This window comes from Oxyura jamaicensis, chromosome 8, assembly GCF_011077185.1.
Source record: "Oxyura jamaicensis isolate SHBP4307 breed ruddy duck chromosome 8, BPBGC_Ojam_1.0, whole genome shotgun sequence".
In the NCBI taxonomy this organism is placed as follows: Eukaryota; Metazoa; Chordata; class Aves; order Anseriformes; family Anatidae; genus Oxyura; species Oxyura jamaicensis.
Genome location: NC_048900.1, coordinates 29,142,788 through 29,163,084, shown reverse-complemented (window position 1 = coordinate 29,163,084; position 20,297 = coordinate 29,142,788). Strand labels below are relative to the sequence as shown.

The 20,297-nt window shown below is 55.2% G+C and overlaps 1 protein-coding gene across 7 annotated transcripts; it reads left to right on the top strand.

Annotated features, from left to right (window-relative positions):
• The first annotated feature begins 105 nt into the window (after nucleotides 1–105).
• On the top strand, nucleotides 106–19,400 carry KANK4 (KN motif and ankyrin repeat domains 4). 7 transcript variants are annotated; one of them, XM_035333862.1, is made up of 11 exons: nucleotides 107–149; nucleotides 5,558–5,675; nucleotides 8,461–8,543; nucleotides 8,822–10,732; nucleotides 11,632–11,743; nucleotides 13,099–13,329; nucleotides 13,914–14,001; nucleotides 14,922–15,141; nucleotides 16,886–17,028; nucleotides 18,191–18,406; nucleotides 18,598–18,703. In XM_035333862.1, exons 3-11 carry the CDS (start codon nucleotides 8,528–8,530, stop codon nucleotides 18,685–18,687), a joined length of 3,027 nt encoding a protein of 1,008 aa, XP_035189753.1. In that variant the 5' UTR covers nucleotides 107–149; nucleotides 5,558–5,675; nucleotides 8,461–8,527; the 3' UTR covers nucleotides 18,688–18,703. The 7 variants fall into 7 exon arrangements, with proteins under 7 accessions (XP_035189754.1, XP_035189753.1, XP_035189758.1 ...); XM_035333867.1 differs by lacking the exon at nucleotides 18,598–18,703 and adding an exon at nucleotides 18,754–19,400 and having other exon boundaries at nucleotides 108–149; nucleotides 18,191–18,391; XM_035333863.1 differs by lacking the exon at nucleotides 5,558–5,675 and having other exon boundaries at nucleotides 106–149.
• The last annotated feature ends 897 nt before the right edge of the window (nucleotides 19,401–20,297 follow it).

The window sequence follows — 20,297 nt, the reverse complement described above, 5'->3', positions numbered from 1 at the left end:
AAAAAAGAGGAAAAAGAAAAAAAAAAGTGCGTTTCTGTCCTGCTCCCCCCGGCCCGCCCGGTGCCCGCCCCCGGCCCGCCCCGCTCCGCCCCCCCCGCGCCCGGGGCCGCCCGCAGGAGGCAGCGGGGCCGCGGCACGGCCGCTGCCAGGTAGGGCCGGGGCCGGGGGGGGGGGTTTGGGGGGCGATCGGGGGGTCGTGGTCCCGGGGGGGAGCCGTGTTTGGGGCCGGGGAGGGGCGGGGAGAAGTGCCTGGGGCACTTTTTGGGGGAGCGCAGGGGGATGCGCAGCGTGCGGGGATGCTGCTGGGGGGGTGCGAGGGGTGCGGGGGGGTTCGAGGCCCCAGGGGAGGCCGGGGGGGCTCCGAGCCGTGGCGGGACCCCGGGCATCGCCGTGTGGAGCAGCGGGACGCCGGGCACTCACTTCGGGGTGCTCAGCTCGGCAAGACGCGTGGATCCCACCGCTGAGCGGGAGCCGGGCGCTGCCGTGCGGGGCTGGACCGCGGTCGGGTCGCTGAGGTCCGTGCGGCACAGGCCAGGAGCTCAGCGCACCCGAGGAGGCACGGGGTGGTGGCAGCAAGAGGTGGAGTGCCCGCAAGAGCAACACGAGTGGGCTCGGGGCGGTCAGAGGCTGCCCCGAGTGATGTGCACCTCCCCAAGGGAGCTCCTGCACGGGGCTGTCGCCGGTGTCCCCGTTCAGGACGCGCGGACGTAACCCTCAGCGCACGGCTACGGGACATGGCACCGCCGGGAAGCGTTTCCTTTGTCCGCCAGCTAACCCAGAAATAAAATCCGTAGCTCCGAGGGAGAGGTTGAGCATCCGAAAATCCATCACGCGCAGTGCAGGGACTGCAGCAGAGGGTAGGGCGAAGGGCAGCCCCGGGGGAAATGCCCGTGTCCGCCTTCGCGCCCGTTTCGTAGTCGTCCCAGCGTCTCTTGTTCGGTTTGGGATGGACTTGGCAGAAAAATCTGATCTCTTCCCCGAAACAGCAACTCAGAGGGGGGAGCCTGTGCCCTCGGGTCTGTGATAGATGAGCTGTCGCTTTGGCTGTAATACTTCAGAAATAAATACATCTGCCAGAATGACAGCCTGAGTGACGAACAGCTCGCTGCCTGAGAATTTGCGGTTGAGGGGTGATCAGGTGGCGGATAAATTAAAATAATCCTGAAACCGGAATACGAAAGTGAGTGAGCCTGGTGCTGTGCTCACGGGGGCCCTCAAGTTCCCTCCTCTGAGAGTTTCCAAGTTATTTGTGAACTGAAACAGCAGCGACAAGCCCCGCAGCTGGGAGAACCTGGGCCGTGCCCCGCTGCTTCGGCCGCGGAGGTTTTGTAGAGATCCCCGTGGCACGCTGTGGTGCTGGGGATGCTCCTGGCTCACCGCTCGTCTTTGTGGCTCTGGATCCAAAGCAAAGGGATCGGCCAGCCCCCAGGGACGAGGGGCAGGGATTTGCCCTGCATACAATCTGATTTTGGCACCGGGAGCAGCGAGGTGCAGGTTTCGGTCGGTCCCGAAGAACATGTGAGCCTGGCTGGGCGTGGGAGCGAGAAGTCCCAGCTCCAACTTTTCGCACGCGGCCGTCTCCGAGACAAAGTGACGGGGAGGAACCAGATGCAGAGAGCTCCTTCTTAATCCGTATTTATTTTAGGCCTCGGTGGAATTAATGTTTCCGGAGTCTGCAAGTCCTACGCATCTGAGGTTTCACATGAAAACGAAGCTGGACCAAGTTATTACGATAATACGCTGCCAAAATGAAGGGTTGCTGGAGTCAGAAATGTGAAACACGGGGTGGCTCCGGTCTTCTGAATTAGCTTGGTTTAAATCTATAATTTCAGCCCATTCCTCCGCTGAACACGAGCCTCGGCACCAGCGAGGGGAGCGGCAGCGTGACTGGGACAAAAATCTCAGCGCAGAGCTCCCGACTGCTGCCCCCCTGCCCGCCGGCACCGCGGGGCGCTGGCACGTCCGTCCCCTGCTGCCCCCATCAGCCTGCAGAGGGGTTTCCAGTGAGCGGGGTCCTGTGTAGCTGCAAGAGGGGGGTTTAAGACTGCTCTGGGTTTAATCACCCCGAAATTGATGGGTTGTGCTGATGGAGGGACCTTTATCAGCGCCAGCCGCAACAGAGCCCAGCTCCACAGCTCGCTTTGGGCAACCACAAACGCACTTTTTTTTTTTTTTGAGCTTTCTCAGGCTGTGGGGTTAGGAAATGTTATTTATGTATCGCTGCGGGTTTGTCCAGTTCCACAAACTCAGAGTTTTCATCTCTGACTAAGCACCGAGGGGAGCGGACGCAGCAGGGCTCCCTCCCTTCCCTTCCTCCTCCACCAAATCGGGGGGCACCAAATCCTGGCCAAGCCGAGGACAGCCCCGCTGAGTCGCTACCAGCTTCTCTGACCCCGTGGATGGCAACGCGGCAGCGAAGGACAACTTGTCCCAGGACAAGGAGAAGGAAATCAGCAGCTTTGGGCAGGGCCTCCAAACTGGGGAGAATGAGGCAAAAAGAGGAAACGTGAGAAATGAGAAACTTCCAAATTTCTTTGCCTTCTGCCTTTGGAGCGCTTTGGATTCGTTTTCAAGTGGTTTTCTCTTTTTTGGGTTACCTGGCTCTGGGAAAGGAGACCTTAGGGAGAACGCCACAGGTCCAAGGAACGTGATAAAACCATGAGAACCCACCAAAGCCTTCCTGAGACCGTAGCTGGAGCGAGCTGAAGGGCAGCTACCAGAGGTTATCAGAGCAGGGGATGGACGTGATCATTTTCCCCTGCCGGTGAGCCATAAAAGAGGGGGAGCCGGGACATCTGATACTCCCCGTCTCGTCCTGTCCCTAATGGACGTGCTGGCAGGGAGCTCGCTGCAGTTATTAAACAGCAATAAGTGGCTTTAATAAAATCGGGATAGCCGCACCGTCAGTGCGCTGACAGGACGCCTGGGGCGGCCGTTTGAGTGCCGCCGGACTCGGAGGGCTGCACAGTTACCCTGGAAGCGATGGGGTTGTTCAGTGGTGGTGCTGGGCGAATTATTTGGCTGCCAGCATTCCTGCAGGCGCGCCCATCGCTGCTTCTGGCGGGAGCCTCCAAGCGGAGGCACGGGGACGTTGGCAAGCCACCTCCTGGCCCCTGAGGCTGCAGATGGCTTACACTGGAATCCTGCTTTCTCGCCCTTTGTACAAACCTTTTTAATTACACCAACAAGCAGGGCCAGCCGGGCCTTCAGACCACTTCCAGTTAGTCCCACGGAGTTTTCAGACTTGCACTTCTCCGCCTGGAGGGAAACTCCTTCCCGTGCTGCAGCTCCCACCTGTGCGGGTGCCCCCGGCCGACCAGCAGCACGCCGCTTTTCCTCCCGCGTGGTGAAACCGAACTGAAAATCCCTCCGGCAGCAATTCCCTGAAGGGAGGCCGTGTCCGTGCTCGGTGTGCCCGCCAGGCGTTGTGCAACCCCGCAGACCGCCTGGGCGCAGCGCTTCCCGGCGGTGCCCAGCGGGCGCAGAGCTCCCCGCCGCAGCATCCGGCAGCCCGGGGCTGCGGTGGGCCCGGCGGGGATGGGGAGGGACCTGGGGGTGTTTCGGGGATGTCTGGTTCCTGTCATCCGCAGGAGCAGCCTGCGGAGCAAACCCCGTAAGGTGAGGCAGCAGCAGTTTCTGACCGCCGTCCCCTGTCTTGAGTGAGCACAAGGTGAGAGGCGGCCGAGCGCGGCACGCGGGAGCTCTCCGGGTCTCCGAACGCGCGGCAGCCCCACGCTCGCTCTGGTGGGGCCGTCGGGACCGTGGCCCGGGGGAAATGCTCCCATCTCCTGCCCCGAGCAAAGCACTCAGTGGGACGGAGTGCACGAGCAGGCAGGGCTGGGTGCCCCGGGTCCATCAAGCGCCAGTCCGTCATTAATTAATTTGCGTGTTGTGACTCCGTGCAGCCACAGTTGCTGCTCACATACGGGGACACAGCACTGAAGACCTTCACCAGTCCCACGGGGATTGAATCTGGCAGAAGACGCAGGCCTGACGAGTGGCATTGCGATGAGGAAATGCTGCAAACGAAAGTTGCCTGCTAGGTCTTCACAGAGGAAAAAAAAAAAGCACCTTTCTATGAGCGTTACTTTAAAGTCGGTGCCGCACAGAAGTGCGTTTCTTTTTCCGTCCTGCTGCTCTGTACGGTGAACGTAACCAACCAACCCCCGTGAACATGCTCGGAAAAGATGTGCAAGTGTAACCCAACCGGAGGAATCCGCCCCAAAATCCTCGCAGTATGCACCCAACAAGCCAGCGTGCTCCGAAGCTCGCTTTGACCCCTGGGCACAGCGGCTGGCTGCGCGAGCAGAGAGCAGCAGCGCTGCGTGGCTTTGCCGACGGTGGCGGCGTGGGAAGGACGGCGCTTGGCAGCCTCCGGGGCTCGTCCTCGGAGTTCATGAGTACAAGTTAACCCGTCCGTGCCTCGGGGAGCGCTCGCATGGCCGCGCTGCTTCCGATTCTGCACGTTTCCTGGCGGCTTGGCTTCCTGCAAAGGCAGAGCTCTGCTTTCTTGAAGCTGCGGCTGGTAGAGTCCCGCTTTGCAGTCGCGTAAGAAGAAGCAGACGGAGTGCCGGCAGCGCTGCCTTGCAGTGCCTCCAGGCGTTTTCCCTGCTGACACGACCGCGTTGGCTGCGTGTTAGGCCCTAGGGAAAGGCACCGGCCCCGCTTCGTGCTGCCAGTCCTTGGTGAAAGCCAGCACGTGGAGCAGCCCCGCTCCGGGCGTCCTCCATCCCGGCCCCTTCGCACCCTGGGTGCACGTGGGTGCGGGCACAGCCGGCATCAGCGAGCACCGCTGCCTGAAACTGCCTTGGAAAGCGCCAAGTTTTGGCAACTTCAGTGCAGAAGCTGACTTTATTTTTCTAATGCCAGCCTGGGGGTGTCGGCAATTCAGCAAAGCCCTACGGAAACCCCGGGGCAGGAGCTGCGGGACGTGCACTGTCACCAGCAGGCAGAAGCACGCCGTGTGTGCCCCGGGGGCTGGCTTCCACCCCAAATTAAGCTGGCACCCGTACCCCCGATGCAAAAGGGTGCCTTGGTTCATCTGGCCCCGGCAGCACAGGGCTGTGCCCCTGCCTCCCCGCCGCTCGCCCCATCCTGCTCTGATCGGCAGTGCTTGGGAGCTGGGTGCAGCAGGACCGGTGGCAACGCCGAGCCCGCTGCGGCTGCTAATCAAGAGGCTGCCTTTTAATTGTGGCAGCTGCTTGCGTTTCCGCGCGCGGCGCCGAGCAGAATAACTAATGCCTTCAGCCTGCGAAGCGCAGCCTGCGGAGAGCCAGCCCGGGGCGCAGCCTGCAGCATCAGGTACAATAGGAGGGGCTTCGTTAATAATTGACCTTTTTAAACGTTATCTTTCCTGATAAGGGGGACAAGCCGGTGGTCGCCCAAGCGGCTCTCGGTGTTTTTGTGGAACAGACAAACGCGCCGTGAAAAGTGGCTAATTTGATGCAGCAGGCTCGAACCGTCCTCAGGAAGGTCACGCGAGATCGATGCGCTGGGCTGCTGGAAAATTAATCCCTCTTTCGTGCTCCTTGTCGTAAACTTGTATTTGCTTTTCCAGCAAGGTCACCGGTCAGCTGACCGACTTTCTAACAACTGGAGCCGCGCGGCTGCGGCACGGCGCGCTCAGCCGCTGCCCGCAGCGCGGGGACGGACCCCTCGGAGGGCGGCACGAGCAGGTAACGGGACACGCCGCCGTCCTGGCGGACATTCTCCTTCTGCACCAAGGTGCGAACGCCGCTTGCTGCAGTGCAGGAGAAAACGACAAGCGGAGCTAAAAAAAAATATATTATGTTGTAGCTAACGAGGCTGTGTTAACGCGCTGCTCAGCGGGGGTGAGTTATCTGCTTGCTGTAGTCGCAGGGTTAAATGGTTCTCATTTCAGACCAGCAGGAAGATGCTCACAGCGAATGAAATCCGTATCTGTCCGTCTCTGCGGCTCAGTTAATTTGCTCTGTAAATCTGGCAGGCTGCGATGCTGCTCTCGGCTCTGCTGGCACGGGGAAGGGGGGGCTGAACAGCGAGGGAGGGGTGCAGGGGAAGGAAGGGTTAAACGTGGCTGCAAAGAGGCAGCATCAGGCACTGGCTGTGTGAAAGGCAGCCCACTGCCACTGCGAGCGGCCGCCCGTGGCAATGAGGTGCCTTCGGTCAGTACTGTTGCCTTCTTGGTTTCCCTTTTTGTGGATGTATTTGTGCTGTCTTGAGAAAAGGAACGCCACTCAAACCTGGGCCGGCCGTCCCCGCCGCCTTTCCGCCCAGCAAAGCTAAAATTCAGCGCTGCAGCGTGTGCGGTGCTGCCTGCCCGGAGAACCAAGCAGTGTCCTTCAGGGGGAGAGCCAGCAAAACCCAAAACCTGGCCCAGGCTCAGCGTAGCAGGATGGAGACTTACTAGAAAGTGCTGCCCTTCCTCGAGTCTTGGCCAGCCCCTCCGGACGGGTGGCAGTGAGGACGAGCGCTCCTGGAGCCAAGGGGGTGAGGAGAGCAGGTGAGGACATCGCTGTGCACCAGGACAGGCACCGAGTGCCCCGTGGGGGCCAGGGCGCTGCTGCTGCTGCTGCTGGACAGCTCAGGGGGGACGCGGGAGCACCAGCGAGCTGCCCAGGGATGCTCCACATCCTGCTCCGAGGCGATTTTGGAGTAGATCGGTCAAAAGAGAAAAGTCGTAGCAGCAATTTGGACCGCAGAGTTGGGACCCAGCCAGTTCATAAAGGAACCAATTAGGTGTAATTATCTAGATATTAAGAAGCATCCTATTGCCTGCCTTTTTTTTTTCTTCCCTCCCTCTAAGTAAACGACCTAGAGGAGTGAAATGTGCCTGGTCGGACCGTAGCTGGGATCCCTAATTGCTCCGTAATTGACTGTAATCAGAAAACTTAAAAAAAAAAAAACACCATTTGACGAAGAGATTAGTGCTCGTTTTGGCGCCTGCTATTTATTGGCAGGAGGCAGAAGACGTTGCCTTTGACAGCGAAAATGCTGTTAATTGGGGAAGGTACCAGGCGTCTGCCGGTCCGCGTGGTGCTGGCTCCACGGGGCAGGAGGTACCGGCCCCGGAGGTGTTCCCGTGAGCACTGGTGGTCTCCTTGCCTTGGGGACCCTCCGAGCTTTCCGTCTGGGCCATAAACCGACCAGGAACTTTGGTGTGAGGACAGAACTGATGGTTCCTCTGACAGGTTCTGATCTCTCCAGACATCCATCCCACGCTAACAATGCAGCGGGATGTGACGGCGATTTCCTGGCTGGTCGCTGTTGTAGTTAAAACATCATGAGAACACGTTGCAGTTAAAAAGTCAGAAGAGAATAACAGCAGCACCTCTGTGTTCTGTATACCCTTACCCATTTACCTCGCTGTTCCCATCAGGAGAAAGCTACAAAAGGAGCTACAAAATGCAAAAAGGATCATGTAAGAGAATTGGGAAGATGCAGACTGGAGAAGGCCAGCAAGGCAGAGCTTCTCCTGAGACAGGGAATGAGCCAGAGGTGTCGAGGGACAGCTCTGAACGCAGGAAGACGAACGAGACCAGTGCCAGACGTGTGGTGTGGGGCGAAGCGAGGGGCGAAGGCAGCCTGAGCCCATTCATGGGGAGCCCTGGAAGCTCGGCCAAGTGCTAGAGGCGATGTAGGCAGAAAACAAAAAGCAGAACGTGAATTCAGACCCTGCGAGTTTGATCAGCGAGCTCTGAAACGAGCAGCCATGCGACCTTCCCAGCTGCCTGGCTGGCCTGGCTGGGAGCTGCGTGGCCCTGCCCTGCCATTCCCCTGGGGCCAGGGATGCGCTTGGAGAAGAAGCCTTCCAGCTGCTGGGAGACCATCGCTGGCCTGGAACCTCGTTGGATACGTGAAGGAAAATCTCAAACAGAAAAGCTCACTTTTTGCCCTGTAGCAGGAATAAAGGCAGATCTCCAGCTGAAGATCCTCCCTGACAGGAACGTGATTTGTCTGTGTTTCAGTGTGGCGAGGCCTCGTGCTCTTTTTTTTTTTTTTTAAAATTTTGTTTTAACATTATTTTAAATTCTCTGGTTGTTAAGCGTTTCTTTTTAAGATGACGATCCAGTCACTTCTGTGTGTCGTTCGCATCCCTTGCTGTTTTCAGCGGAGACGATATCTTACGTGGGATATCTGGTGCAGACTACATCCAGCAATCAGCAAAGAGTCCGCGTGCCGTCTCTCAAACCCAACAGAAATTCTCCTAAACACCTCTCCGTTCTCTCTCACAGAGAAAACCACCCCTAATGCCGGGATATTTCATCAGAAGGAGCTCCCTGGGATGTGGCTGTGAGTGGTTCCCGCCGGCGAAGGAGCTTTGGTTCGAGCACGCTTGGAAGTGCTGAGCAGGCACAGCCGGGCTGCAGAGCACAGGAAGCGAGGGGGGTCCTGTGAAGAAGGGGAAGGCTTTAAGGATGGATTAAGTTCAGATGATGGGGCTTTTTTACATTAAACAGATTTGTTTCTTTTTTTTTCAAGGGTGAACCAGCTCGTCTGCCGCAGCTTGTCAGAGGATGGGGCACTGACAGCCTGACCAGACCACACCATGGAGAAGACAGATGGTACGGCCCTCACGGGATGTTTGTTTCCCCATTTGTTTATTGAAAAACTCACACCAAAAAAAAAAAAGAAGAAAAAGAAAAGCCCAGAAGTAATTTTCTTACCAGAAATACTGTAGATTAGCTGTTTTCTGTAGATGCACGCTCGGGCCAGGAGTGTCAAAGCGGAGCTTGCCATGGTCATTTCCCTCCTGCTCTGAACACCTACTTAATTCATGTCATTTTTGATGTACCAGCTTTCCAAAATTCAATCTTTTTTCTTTTTCCTGTGGTTGTTTCAGCGACCGGCCAGCCGCCCCAGCCCGACGGGGACGGGCAGCAGCCCCGAAGCCTCCCCTACTCCGTGGAGACACCGTACGGCTTCCACCTGGACCTGGACTTCCTGAAGTACGTGGACGACATTGAGAAAGGGAACACCATCAGGAGGGTCCACATCCACCGCAAAGCCAAGCAGCCGAAATTCAGCACGCTGCCCCGAAACTTTAGCCTGCCCGAGAACGGCTCCCGCGGGTACGCGGCCGCTGCCGGCCCGGGCTGGCTGGCCACATCGTGCCGCACGCAGCGCAAGGCATCGCTGGGGGCGGAGGAGATGCCGCGGTCCCCCGTGCCCGGCGAGGAGCCCAGCTACCGCAGGAAAGCCCTCCTGGCCGAGACGCGGAGGCATGCCGAGCTGGTGCACCGGGAGGACGAGCTCCAGGGGCGGCCGCAGCTGCTTCGAGCCTCCAGCATGCCCGCGGAGCTGCCGCCTGGCCAGCCCCCAGCTGGGGACGGGTGTGGGCCGTGTCCCCTCCGGTCACCCTCCCAGCCTGGTGACAACGAGAGCGTCACTGAAAGCACATTTCACCCCACGGCGCATTCACCCGATGGCATCGCCTCGAGCCCGCCCCAGGACTCATCCTCGCAGCAGCAGGAGCAGCCAGGGAAAGGAAGCCCCATTCGGGAGGGCTGGCACGGGGACGTCCCCAAGGAGAGGGCATCGGCACAGCCCCCGTGGCAGGGCCAGCACGCCGCGGTGCAGCAGCTGCAGGTGGTGGTGGAGAGTGGGGCTGAGGAGGGCGATGCTGCCGAGGTGGTATCAGCCTCGCCAGGTGCCCCCCGGTTGTCAGAGGGAAGCGTGAGCCCTGGGAGAGTGGAGGGAAGCGTGAGTGAAATCGCTCCGAATGTGCTGAAGAAAGATGAAGACGGGGGTGCCCGCACTCGAGAGGAGGAGGAACAGGGAGGAGATGCAGGAGAGCCTGGCGGGATTGCTGCACTGAAGCAGCAGATTGCAGCGCTGGAGGAGCAGCTGAGCAAGAAGAAAGAAGAGCTGGAGCAGATCAGAGCGGTGTTGGAGCAGCAGGATCATGAGATCAAGGAGAAGGAGAAGAGCATCAAGTTACTGGCCAGCTCCAAAGCCCAGCTGGAAGAGCAGCTGTGCCGGGAGAACACGCAAGTGGCCACGGCATCGTCCGGGCGGCACAGCAGCACGTTGCAGTACTACGATGCTGCGGTGAACACCGAACTCTCACACGTGAATAGCACCAAGGAAGCCCACGACAAGGGTGTGAATGTAAATATCCCGCTCTCCACCAAATCCGTAGGGTGCGGTGAGCACAGAGCAGACAACATGAACTCACCGGCGGTGGAGGTGAGTGCTCAGGGAGAGCAGGGATGGGCAGGTGGTGGCACAGAGGGACCCGGACATTTTGCTGAGCTCACAGAGACCGAAGCTGACCTGGAGCCTGGCCTTCATGCCCCATGCTTAACTGAGCTGAAGATTGACGAGCACCTCAGCGATGACAACCAAAACCAGAGAAGTTACTGTGATACCCAGAGTCTCGCTGCTCATGCAGAGACTGCGGCAAGCTATCGAGCAACAAAAACTGACTCAAATACAGGCAAAACCAAGGCAGGCTTTGATGAAGATAAAACTGAAGATGGGATGGAAGATGACGGTCACCCTGACCATAAAGATTTCCCTGCTGTTGACCCCATAGGCCAATACGTAAAGAAAATCCAGGAGCTGTTGCAGGAGCAGTGGATGTGTTTGGAGCACGGCTACCCCGAGCTAGCAAGCGCTATCAAACAGCCGGCCTCCAAGCTCAGCTCCATCCAGAACCAATTAGTTAATTCCTTAAACTCGTTGCTGTCTGCCTACTCTACGCAGAGGCCAGCAGATAAGGAGAATTCAAACACACACTATCAACAGTTGGGTAAATAACATTGGCATAGGTTTCAACGTATCCGGGCTGAATCTCTCCCCGTTTAATGGAGCGTCAGGCAGGTGCAGCGCAGTGGAGCTCAGAGATGTAACTAGTGTCCAAGAGATCAGAAATAGCCCCTTCTAAAAATCTGTGTTTGAGGAAGGCAAATCTCCGCATTTCATAAGCCATGCGTCCTTAAAATAAATAAATTAAAAAGCAAACAAAAACATGTAAAAGCTGTGGCTCAGTCATACACAGGATCACTTCCAGAAGTGGCCATCCTTGTGGCTGTTCCATCAAATAACCCCGCTTGCCATTTTTCTCAGTTGGACACCTCAATTTGCAAGCATGCAGGGACCAGATGCCCTGGGGTAAATCAGGAGTTCACCAGAACCAGAAGCAGTTCAAGCTAACTGAGCAGCTGTTCGAACACGGGTGCTCGAATAGAATAATTTTAGCTTATTTGTAGCTGACAATCCCGAACTGAAGGCTCCCTGTTCACTGTCAGAAGGACCTCACAAATAGCTGTGACCAGTAATAGCAATACCTAGTGAGACGATTCAACCCCCGATGGAAAGAGTCATCCATACAGTATTATAGGCAGGGCTGTAACATAAATATTGGGGAAAAAAAATACTACGAGAGTAAAGCCTACTTATATTTGCAGAACACGTATATAATTCCCAGTCACTTGAAGATGTTTGAGACCTGTACTTTGAAGGTGTCGGGGCAGGTTCAGATTGTGGCCAGATGCATCAGCTTTTTTGCAAGGTGTAAAAGGAATCTTGTGAGATGAAGTACTAAGAGGCTTATGGTTATGATTTGTAGTTTGTTGCTACAGGATGGGAATAATCATTGATAATTACGGCACATCTGCTTAATTAATCTGTTATTTTGTATTTTGCTAGAAATCTCTCCAACCACAAGTCTTAAATCTATCATGAAAAAGAAAGGTTATGGTTTCCATGCAGGAGGCAATGGGACCAAAAAGAATCTTCAGTTTGTTGGGGTAAATGGTGGGTAAGCATCCGCTGAGAAGATAAAACTGCCTTTTAACATGTAACATCCTCTGTATCGCTGAAGAAGTCATTCTTTTTCTCCTCTTTTCCTCTCCAAACCTCTTGATTAAAAGGCCATTTGAAATGGAGCCTCTTTTCTCCCTTCTTTAACCTGATAACCTGTAAGTAACCCTGTAGAAAAGACCAGGACGTTGGTGTTTTCAAGGCACTGAGAGACATCTCTGGGGACTGATACTTCGCACACCAATCTTCTGGGGCTTCATCCAAAACCCAGCTGGGTCCGTGGGACGATGCCCACTAACTTGGGTGGGTTTGGAGGAGGTCTGCATTGGCTGGGCGGGCATGCTGCCACTAACTTACCCCTGCACTCCAACAATGGCCAACAAAAGTTGGTTCTGGGAGAGAGAAAAAGCAATTTCAGTAAATGAGGAATTGCCCTGGGGTGAAGGAGGTCTGTATTTTATTTTGTGCTCCAATAAGCAGCTCCCTGTGTATCCAGTACTGAATTCTCTTTGGCCTTTGAGCTAACTGGATCCAGCAACACTGCTGTAGATGCGGCTCTGATTGCAGCACAGGCACCCCTTCTACCAAGAAGCACTTGTTCTGGCATTGGAGAGGGCAGAAATTTCACTTTCCCGTCACTGAGCACACAGCTGTCTGTGCAAGTTTAAATGCTGGTTTCTGCTCACGGGTACTTCCCCACCCCTTTTCCAGCTCAGTGGCTACTGCTCTTGGCTTCATCAGGTTTTACTCACTCCTGTTGAGCAGAGCTTCTACTAACAGTCACTGAAATGGGTACAATGGGTAGTAGGTAGATGAATCCTGATGAGTTTGAGAAGTTTTAGGATCCATCAGAGTTAAATGTTCTGTCTCATGGAAAATACTATTGTTATTGGTACTTTTGGACAACCACATGAGAGGTGTCTCTAGCAGGGCTACTTGAAAGGTGGACTCAAGTCCTGGCTGGAGGAGCAAGCACAGTTTTGGCCTAGTGGTCCTCAAGTTTGCCACCCTAAACGTGCCACCTGCCCATATCTCTCATGGTGGGTGGGTGGCATGGAACCCTTGCCTGGCCATGCTGGGGTTGGTGTGGTGGCCATCCATTCAAACCAACCAAGCAGTCCCCGAAGTAACCTTGCCTGCTGCTAATTAACTGCTTCTATTGTGCTCCCACTGCCTTACGAAGACAAAAAAGACTAACCCCAGGTTTGGCTGTGGCTCTAACCTTCTAACTTGTGTATCACGCCGGGCTTCATCCAAGGCCCATTGGAGTCGGGAGTGTCTTCAATGAGTCTTGGTCAGGCCCTGTGGTTGCCGATGAGAGAGGAGTGAGTAACGTGTGGTGTCCTCAAATAGCTACGAAACGACTTCAAGCGAAGACACAAGTTGTGAAGACAGCCCATCGGAGGGGGACACGGAGAGCGAGACAGAGAGAAGAGCTAGCGGTTTGGAGCCCCCACAGAAGGAGGGCGGAGGTGAAAGCGAGGGGGCTTCACCAGGCACCTCCTCGCAGGAGAGACGTAAAGAGGATGACCTGCAGGAGCCTGCGGCAGAAGCAACACCTGGTGCTGAGGACAAGGCTGACAGGTAACCAGAAAGCTGAGGAGTGAGTGTGCTTTCCATGGCATTTCTAAACCCCCAGGAGGCACGGCACTTTGGTCATTCCTGCAGGGCTGGGGATGGTGCTTCACATTCTCAGTGGAAAGGCAGTTGTTGGCTTCTGGAGACACGGGAAAAGCCTTTTAAAGAGCTAAATATTTTCTGAGTTAGTACACAATCTAGTGGGGATTGATTCAGGCCCAACAGTTGATTGTGGAAAAGGCGGAGTGAGTCATATTTGGTGAGAATTAGCTCATTTCTCCCTCCTCAAGTAAACTTTCTAAGTCAAGTGCTTTGCAGATTCAGGAATAAGATTTCTTTTTCCAGCTTAAGGATTCTTGTAAAAGATGAAGTTTGTACAGATAGGAGACTCTGGACTTAAAGACTTCAAAAAGTGCTTGGCTTTGTATCTACAATCTGATTCAGGTCAATGGGACAACCTGTATCCCTAAAGTTTAGTGTTTAAATAAGCGTTTAAAGTGTTCTGACCTATCTGCACATTCTCCTTCCCACCTCAATGCCACTTGCAAGTTCTGCTTCATGATGGACTTACAAAAGTATTTTCTCTCTAGATGCAAACCCTCTGAAGATTTCCTTGCCGACTGCCAGCTGCTTAGCCAGCACCTCTCAGAAATAAGGACCACAAGCGACAAGCATCTGGTACAGATATTTTTCAATCAAATTTCTAATGCAGTTCCCACTCTGTTATGTTTAATGGATGAGATTATCCTAACGGTGCATTGCAGGCTGTGCCCTACCGTGCCATGGACTGCTTGGGCAGGAGATGGGACAGGACAACTCCGAGTTGGTTTAGAATAGCCAAAAAGAAAGGAAAAGGGAAAAAAACAAAACCAAACAAAAAAAAAAGATGAAAGCTTTCTCTGATTACTCATTCATGTTACCACAGGAAATTCCTTTCCCCCTTAAGTTATAACAGCAATCACAAAACCACAAGCTAAATACTGGCTGGAGGATGTCAGAGCACAGGACAAAGTGGCACAGGGCGAGGAGCTGGGGCAGCGGCAGGTTTGCAGGTTGACAACCCCTCTGCTCTGCTGGGAAGGGATTTTTAGCACTGTGCTTCCAAATCCACCCAGAGCACCATTTTCTCCCCCATTTTTCTCCATCTGGACAGCAAGCAATTTGCTCAGCCCCTCTGAGGAGTGATGGCACAAGCCATACACACAGTTACAGGGAGACTCCCCATGACTAATTGGTTCCAGTGGTTGTTCATTAAGCTTTAGCATACTTTGGACTTTTCTTTTAAGGGTGGTTCTCTCATGAGGTGCTTTGCTGTATCAGGTGAAGGAGTGTCCTGAGCCTGGTCCATGCCATGTGGGGTGCAGGCCCCAAACTGCGGCCTGGCTGCTCCTAGGGCAGGACACTGTGGATATGAGGTGGTGGAGCAGTTTGTGGGGGTTTTATTGCTTTTATTTTGATAAAAGGAATTAATTTAAGAGCTAGGCTGGGTCAGGGATAGGTGCTTCACCACACAGTCAGCACGTGAGACACCAGGGCAGGCGGGGAGCGGGTGTTGGCTCCCCCAGAGCCCGAGGGTAAGGTGACGATGGCGTTTGCAGCGGCACGTCCTCAGCACCGTCTGCCAGGAGTGGTTCCGGGTGTCCAGTCGCAAGTCCTCCAGCCCTGAGGCGGTGGCAGCCTACCTCCAGGCGCTGGGGGCCATCCAGCCGCAGCTCCTGGAGGCGGTGGTCAACCTGGCCGACAGGAACGGCAACACGGCTCTTCACTACAGCGTCTCCCACTCCAACTTCCCGATTGCAAAGCTCCTGCTGGACACAGGTAGGAGCGGCAGTGCTGCTGCTTCTTGGGTACGGGTGTGGAAGACATTTTGTGTCGCTCTCACCGATGGGGCAGGGTCCCACTGGGCCTGACTGTGGTGGGCAAAGCCAGGTAACGGGGTCCATCAACATATAGCAAATGGTGAGTGGGGTCCCAGGACCTCCCGGGGAGTCCAGTCAGGAGCAAAGGGAGGGGGGTTGGGGACCAACTACAACCTACATGCCTGGGAGCCTTCCAGCAGACAAGTGTGGGGCCATCCGTGGTCCATCCAGGAGATGTGCATGAGTTGGAGACCAGCACCCTCCAGCATAGCTCATGGGTGTGAGTAAGGGTCCCAGCTGAGGCCCATCAAGAGCGTTAAGGCTCATTAGTGTTGAGGGCTTCAGAAATGGCTCAGGATTGCTATGGGCAAGGGGTACAGATGGGATGGTTGCACTGCTTGGTCCCTCCAGGGGCTCCCCCAGCAACTTGTAGCAGCCAGTGTCACATCATGGCTTGGAGCTGGGTGCTCAGACCCCTGAGTATAACGAACCCCACAGCACCACAGGAAAATCGCATTTTAAACTATTGAACTTTCAGCTCGCATTGCAAAGAAAGAGACTTTCAGCTGAGAGGGTACTGGGGGAAAAAATGCACGCGCTTTCAGAAAGAATAGAGACACTTTGGCCTCTTTTCATGGGCAAGACAATCCGTTAAATGTTAGGGAAATGGCATATTATCATACACATCTATGTGCCCATTGTTGTCACAGGCTTGCTGGCTTGTTGTCACAGGAGCTTGCCCTGACCCAAAACACGGGGAGCAGAGTGCTTCTGGAGAGCATGTGCCAGTGGGATCCTTGTAGCTGGAAACAGGCCCCTCGATTTGAAAAAAAAAATAAAATAAAGTGCTTGAGAACAGCATGAGAAAGGCCTCAGAGTAAAAACTGCATTTTCCTGTGAAATTCATCCATGTCTTCAGTGATTAGCTGTGGAGATATCCGGTGGTCAGACTGCCAGCATAAAAGCCTCGCCTGGAAATTAAACAGATTAAAAACCAGGTCTGAAACCCTAGAGTATAAAACACTCTAGGATTTTTGGTGCCGAGAGGCTCAGCACAGAGTGCTCCTCGTCAGGATACTCTTGGTGGCAATGCACGTGATGGTGCTGAGCTCCCAAATCCCCTGTGGACATGCCAGCCACCAGGATGGAGCCTGGAAAATGCTTCCAAAGCTCCTCTGAGACAGCAGTGCTAAACCCCAGTGATGAGCAAAGCATGGCAAGATGAGTGCCCCTTAGGTGACCTTCACCTTTCTGCTGCTCCCTGCCTTGAGGAGGTAAAACAAACAGCTCCACACCTGGTGGGTGCCCAGGGCATAAATTATCCCCTACCATTTCTGTTTTAGGCCATAACTTGGTCATCGAAGTTAACTGAGTTGACCTCAGGGATTATAATTAAATGTAGCAACATACATAAAGGCCGTTTAATGCTGTGCTCACAAGACCCTTAATGAATGGATATGTAATGCAGATAAGGCTCAGTCCTGTGTAACTATGGAAGTTGTGGCTGACTGAGCTTCGGTTCTCAGTCGGCTCCTTCCCCCCCAGTGCAGGCAGCACTGCTGGCCTTTCAGCCACAGCCACCTTCCCCTTTCACACCACACATCGTATGTCTCCCTTTGGCTCTCCCTTCCCTTGGCTCCCTCCTGCGGGCGGTTCCTGGTGGGGCTGAACCCTGCTCGTCCCCGCTGTTTCCCCCCTGCCAGGGGTCTGCCGCCTGGACCTGCCGAACCGAGCGGGCTACACGGCCGTGATGCTCACCCCGCTGGCGGCCGCCGAGACGGGCGAGGACATGGCCGTGGTGATGAGGCTGCTGAAGGAGGGGGACGTCAACGTGCGAGCTGCTCAGGTGCGTGGGGTGTAGGGGGTCTGGCAGAAATGTACCCAAACCGAAGCCGGCCGAGCTCCTACTCATTTGTTTCCGACCACAATGGCCAAATTCCTGTTGTTCCCACAGTCGGCCAGGCTGGAAGGAGAGCCAGGAGGTTTGGCCGGAGGAGGCGGCCCTGGGAGATGTTTGCTGAGGGTTTGGTGAAATCTGAGCGGGTGGGCAGCGCAGGGGGCGGGTGTGGCATGAATTCAGGCTGTGGCTGAGCAAAACAGGCTAGTGAGGGAATAACCCCCTCACCGTCGTGTCCCCAGGCACATCTCCGGGGGGTGTAATTCCAGTGGCTTGTGCTGCATGAACCTCAGGCTGAGGCTCAGAGGTAGATATTGGGTGGGAGTTGCTGTTTCCCAAAAATTACGAAAGCAACCCCAGCTAAATTGCCGAGTGGCCACCCCTCAGCTCCCTGCGAAGTGAGGCGAGAGCTGGAGAAATGTTAAGAAAAACAAAACAAAACAAAAAAAAGGTTGAAAATTTTGCAAAATATATTTCCAGAGCTAAAAAGTTAACATCTGCAGAAGCAGTAGCAGGGAGGAGCGGTTTGGGGTGGACCTCATGTACGGGAGCTGGGCCTGCTTTGCTGGCAGGCAGCCGTTTTGTTGTGGACTCACACATTTGGGTCTCAGCAGTGGCAATGCCTTCGTCCAGCCCTGCTTTCAAACAGCCCTACAAGTTAGTGCAGACCTAAGGTGAAGTGTCCAGCGGGGTGAGGGGGAGCCCTGGCTGGGACAAGCTGGGAGCTGGGTGATTTTTTTGCTGCTGCAAAGAGCCTCTGTGCAGCCGAGCTGATAAAAAGATGTCTGTTGCCAGTACCTGCTGACAGCCCCCGTGTTATTTAATAGTAGAATGCAATAATATACAATAATGCGCAATAATAACAACAATATGCAGCAACACATGGCATGCAACAAGAATATGCATGATTATAACATAAATGCTATGGGCAGTATGCAATAACATGCACTGCTATTATATACCCAATTAGAATGTGCGTTTTAATAACATATATGTGGTAACACCAGGCGGTGTCACTGTATATGCAGTAGGAATATGCGTTGTTATAACACCTGTGCGGGCTGGGACTAGGTGTGGGGCGGGCGGTGCTGAGCTGCAGGTGCGTTCGCAGGGAGGCCAGACCGCCCTCATGCTGGGGGTGAGCCACGAGCGGGAGGACATGGTGCGGGCCCTGCTGTCCTGCCAGGCCGATGTCAACCTGCAGGACGAGCAGGGCACCACGGCGCTGATGGTGGCCTGCCGGCAGGGCAACACCGACATGGTCAGGCTGCTGCTGGCCCAGCCCGGCTGCCAGCTCGCGCTGACGGACAAGGTGAGGCGCGCGCGGCCCCGGCACAGCCTCAGTGCCTCGCGTCGGGAGGGCTCGCGTGGGTTTGACATCCTAAGTGTTGTGTTTTAAGTGGGAAACGACAGTTTCAGCCCGCTTTCTACGGAGGGCACTGCTTTTAGTGGCGTGACGCCATCTGGGGCGCAGCAGCACCTCACATCCCAGCTGGAGCCCTGGGGCAAGGGGCCCGTCATGGCGCAGTCCCCTCAGAACAGCCCCGGGGCCTCACTGCTTGTGGGGTGATTATTTTGCCCAGGCTGATTGATTTTGGTTGGGGTTAATTGATTTCGGGTGGGCCGGGGCCACACAGGTAGCCCCTCTGAGCCACCCGCCTGTCCCTCCCGCAGGACGGAGACTCGGCGCTGTCCCTCGCCCAGAGGAGCGCCCACGGGGACATCGCTGCGCTGCTGCGTCGCGCCCAGCACGGCCCCAGCACCTCCGCCTGACACCGAGCGAGGAGGAGGAGGCCGGGACGGAGAGGCTCTGCTTCGGAGCACCGAGGGTCTCACAGCACACAGGGGCTGATGGCCCGCAGCCACACCTGGAGCCTAGTTCTCCTCATTAACCTGCTTGTGTAGTTTTAATCATGCCTGTTGCCACAAGTGGCTCAAATGGTGGTTTGGGGAGTTCAATTTCCGGATTGCCTTGTGTTAACGCTCACCGTGCTCTGCTCCCCACACAGCTCTGGTGGCCGAATCGAAGGAGAAAAGCCCGTTAGAAAGCAACACTTAGTCATGGTAGCCTTAGGTGGCGGCTGGCCTTTTAATCAAGCACTTACCTGTATCACATTTAACTTGTGTGTCCTAATATTTATTATTAGCTCTTCCCCGTGTAGAAGGTGGCGGTGATTAGTCAGTGTAGGTAACAACAAACACGAGCTGGATGGATTATGGAAGACAAAAATCCTATTCGTGTTTGCTTATGTGGGCCTGATGTAAGAATTAAAAATTAATGCTGTAGGAAAATATTTGAGTACAGCAGACCCAAACACACAGACATTGTTTTGCCTGGATTCATAATAACCATATGGCTCTAATTTTTTCTAATTAAGCTCGAGCCGACAGGGAAACGTCACCCATTGGCATGCACAGAGCCCGGGCACAGCGTGAGGAGCAGCGAACCCGGCCAGGTCCCTGCCGGCATCGCCCGGCAGCTGCGTGGGGCGACACGGTGATGAGTTCGCAAACAGCCGCGCCGTGCCGTGCTTCCCCGCGCCCTGAGCTGCTGGGTGCTCGTGCTGCACCCCCTCAGCCCGGGAGGTGAAGTTGGATGGAGGGGTCTGGTCCAGCATCACCCCCGCCAACACATAGGGTAGGCTTTTTTCTTAAACCCTGCTGACAGAGAATGAGGGAGGGCTCAGCCCCTGCTTTCCTATCAGCTCCACGTATGTCGTGGTGCCGTGTCATGGTGCCGTGTCATGTTGCGGTGCCGTGTCACGGGTCAGCACCCGCTGGATGCCCCCTGTAGGGCCTGGATGTGGTCACTGGCCCCTAAGTGCCAGCTCGCACTGCGGCACCCTGACGGTGGATCTCCTCTGCTGAAAGCAAATCTGCTTTCAGCAGACATCTGGTGTCTGCTCCATTCTCTCTGCTTCCATCATTTTTCTAAGGCAGAAGCGCTCGCCACGCAGAATTGTCCATTTGCCTTTTTTTACCCCATCTCCAGTGGAGTTACCTCCTTCCTGGATGAATAAACCCGAGTTAAACTTCCACCTGTGGTTGCTCCCGTTCCTGTTACCCTCGGGGCAGCACTCGCCAGGCGTGAGGCAGAAGGGATGGACAGCCGTACAGGCAGATCTCCAAAAGCAAAAGGGCCGAGAAGGAAGCCCCTGGCACAACTGCACATACACACACTTCATTAAACCACTCACTTCGTAGTTTTTCAGGCACAG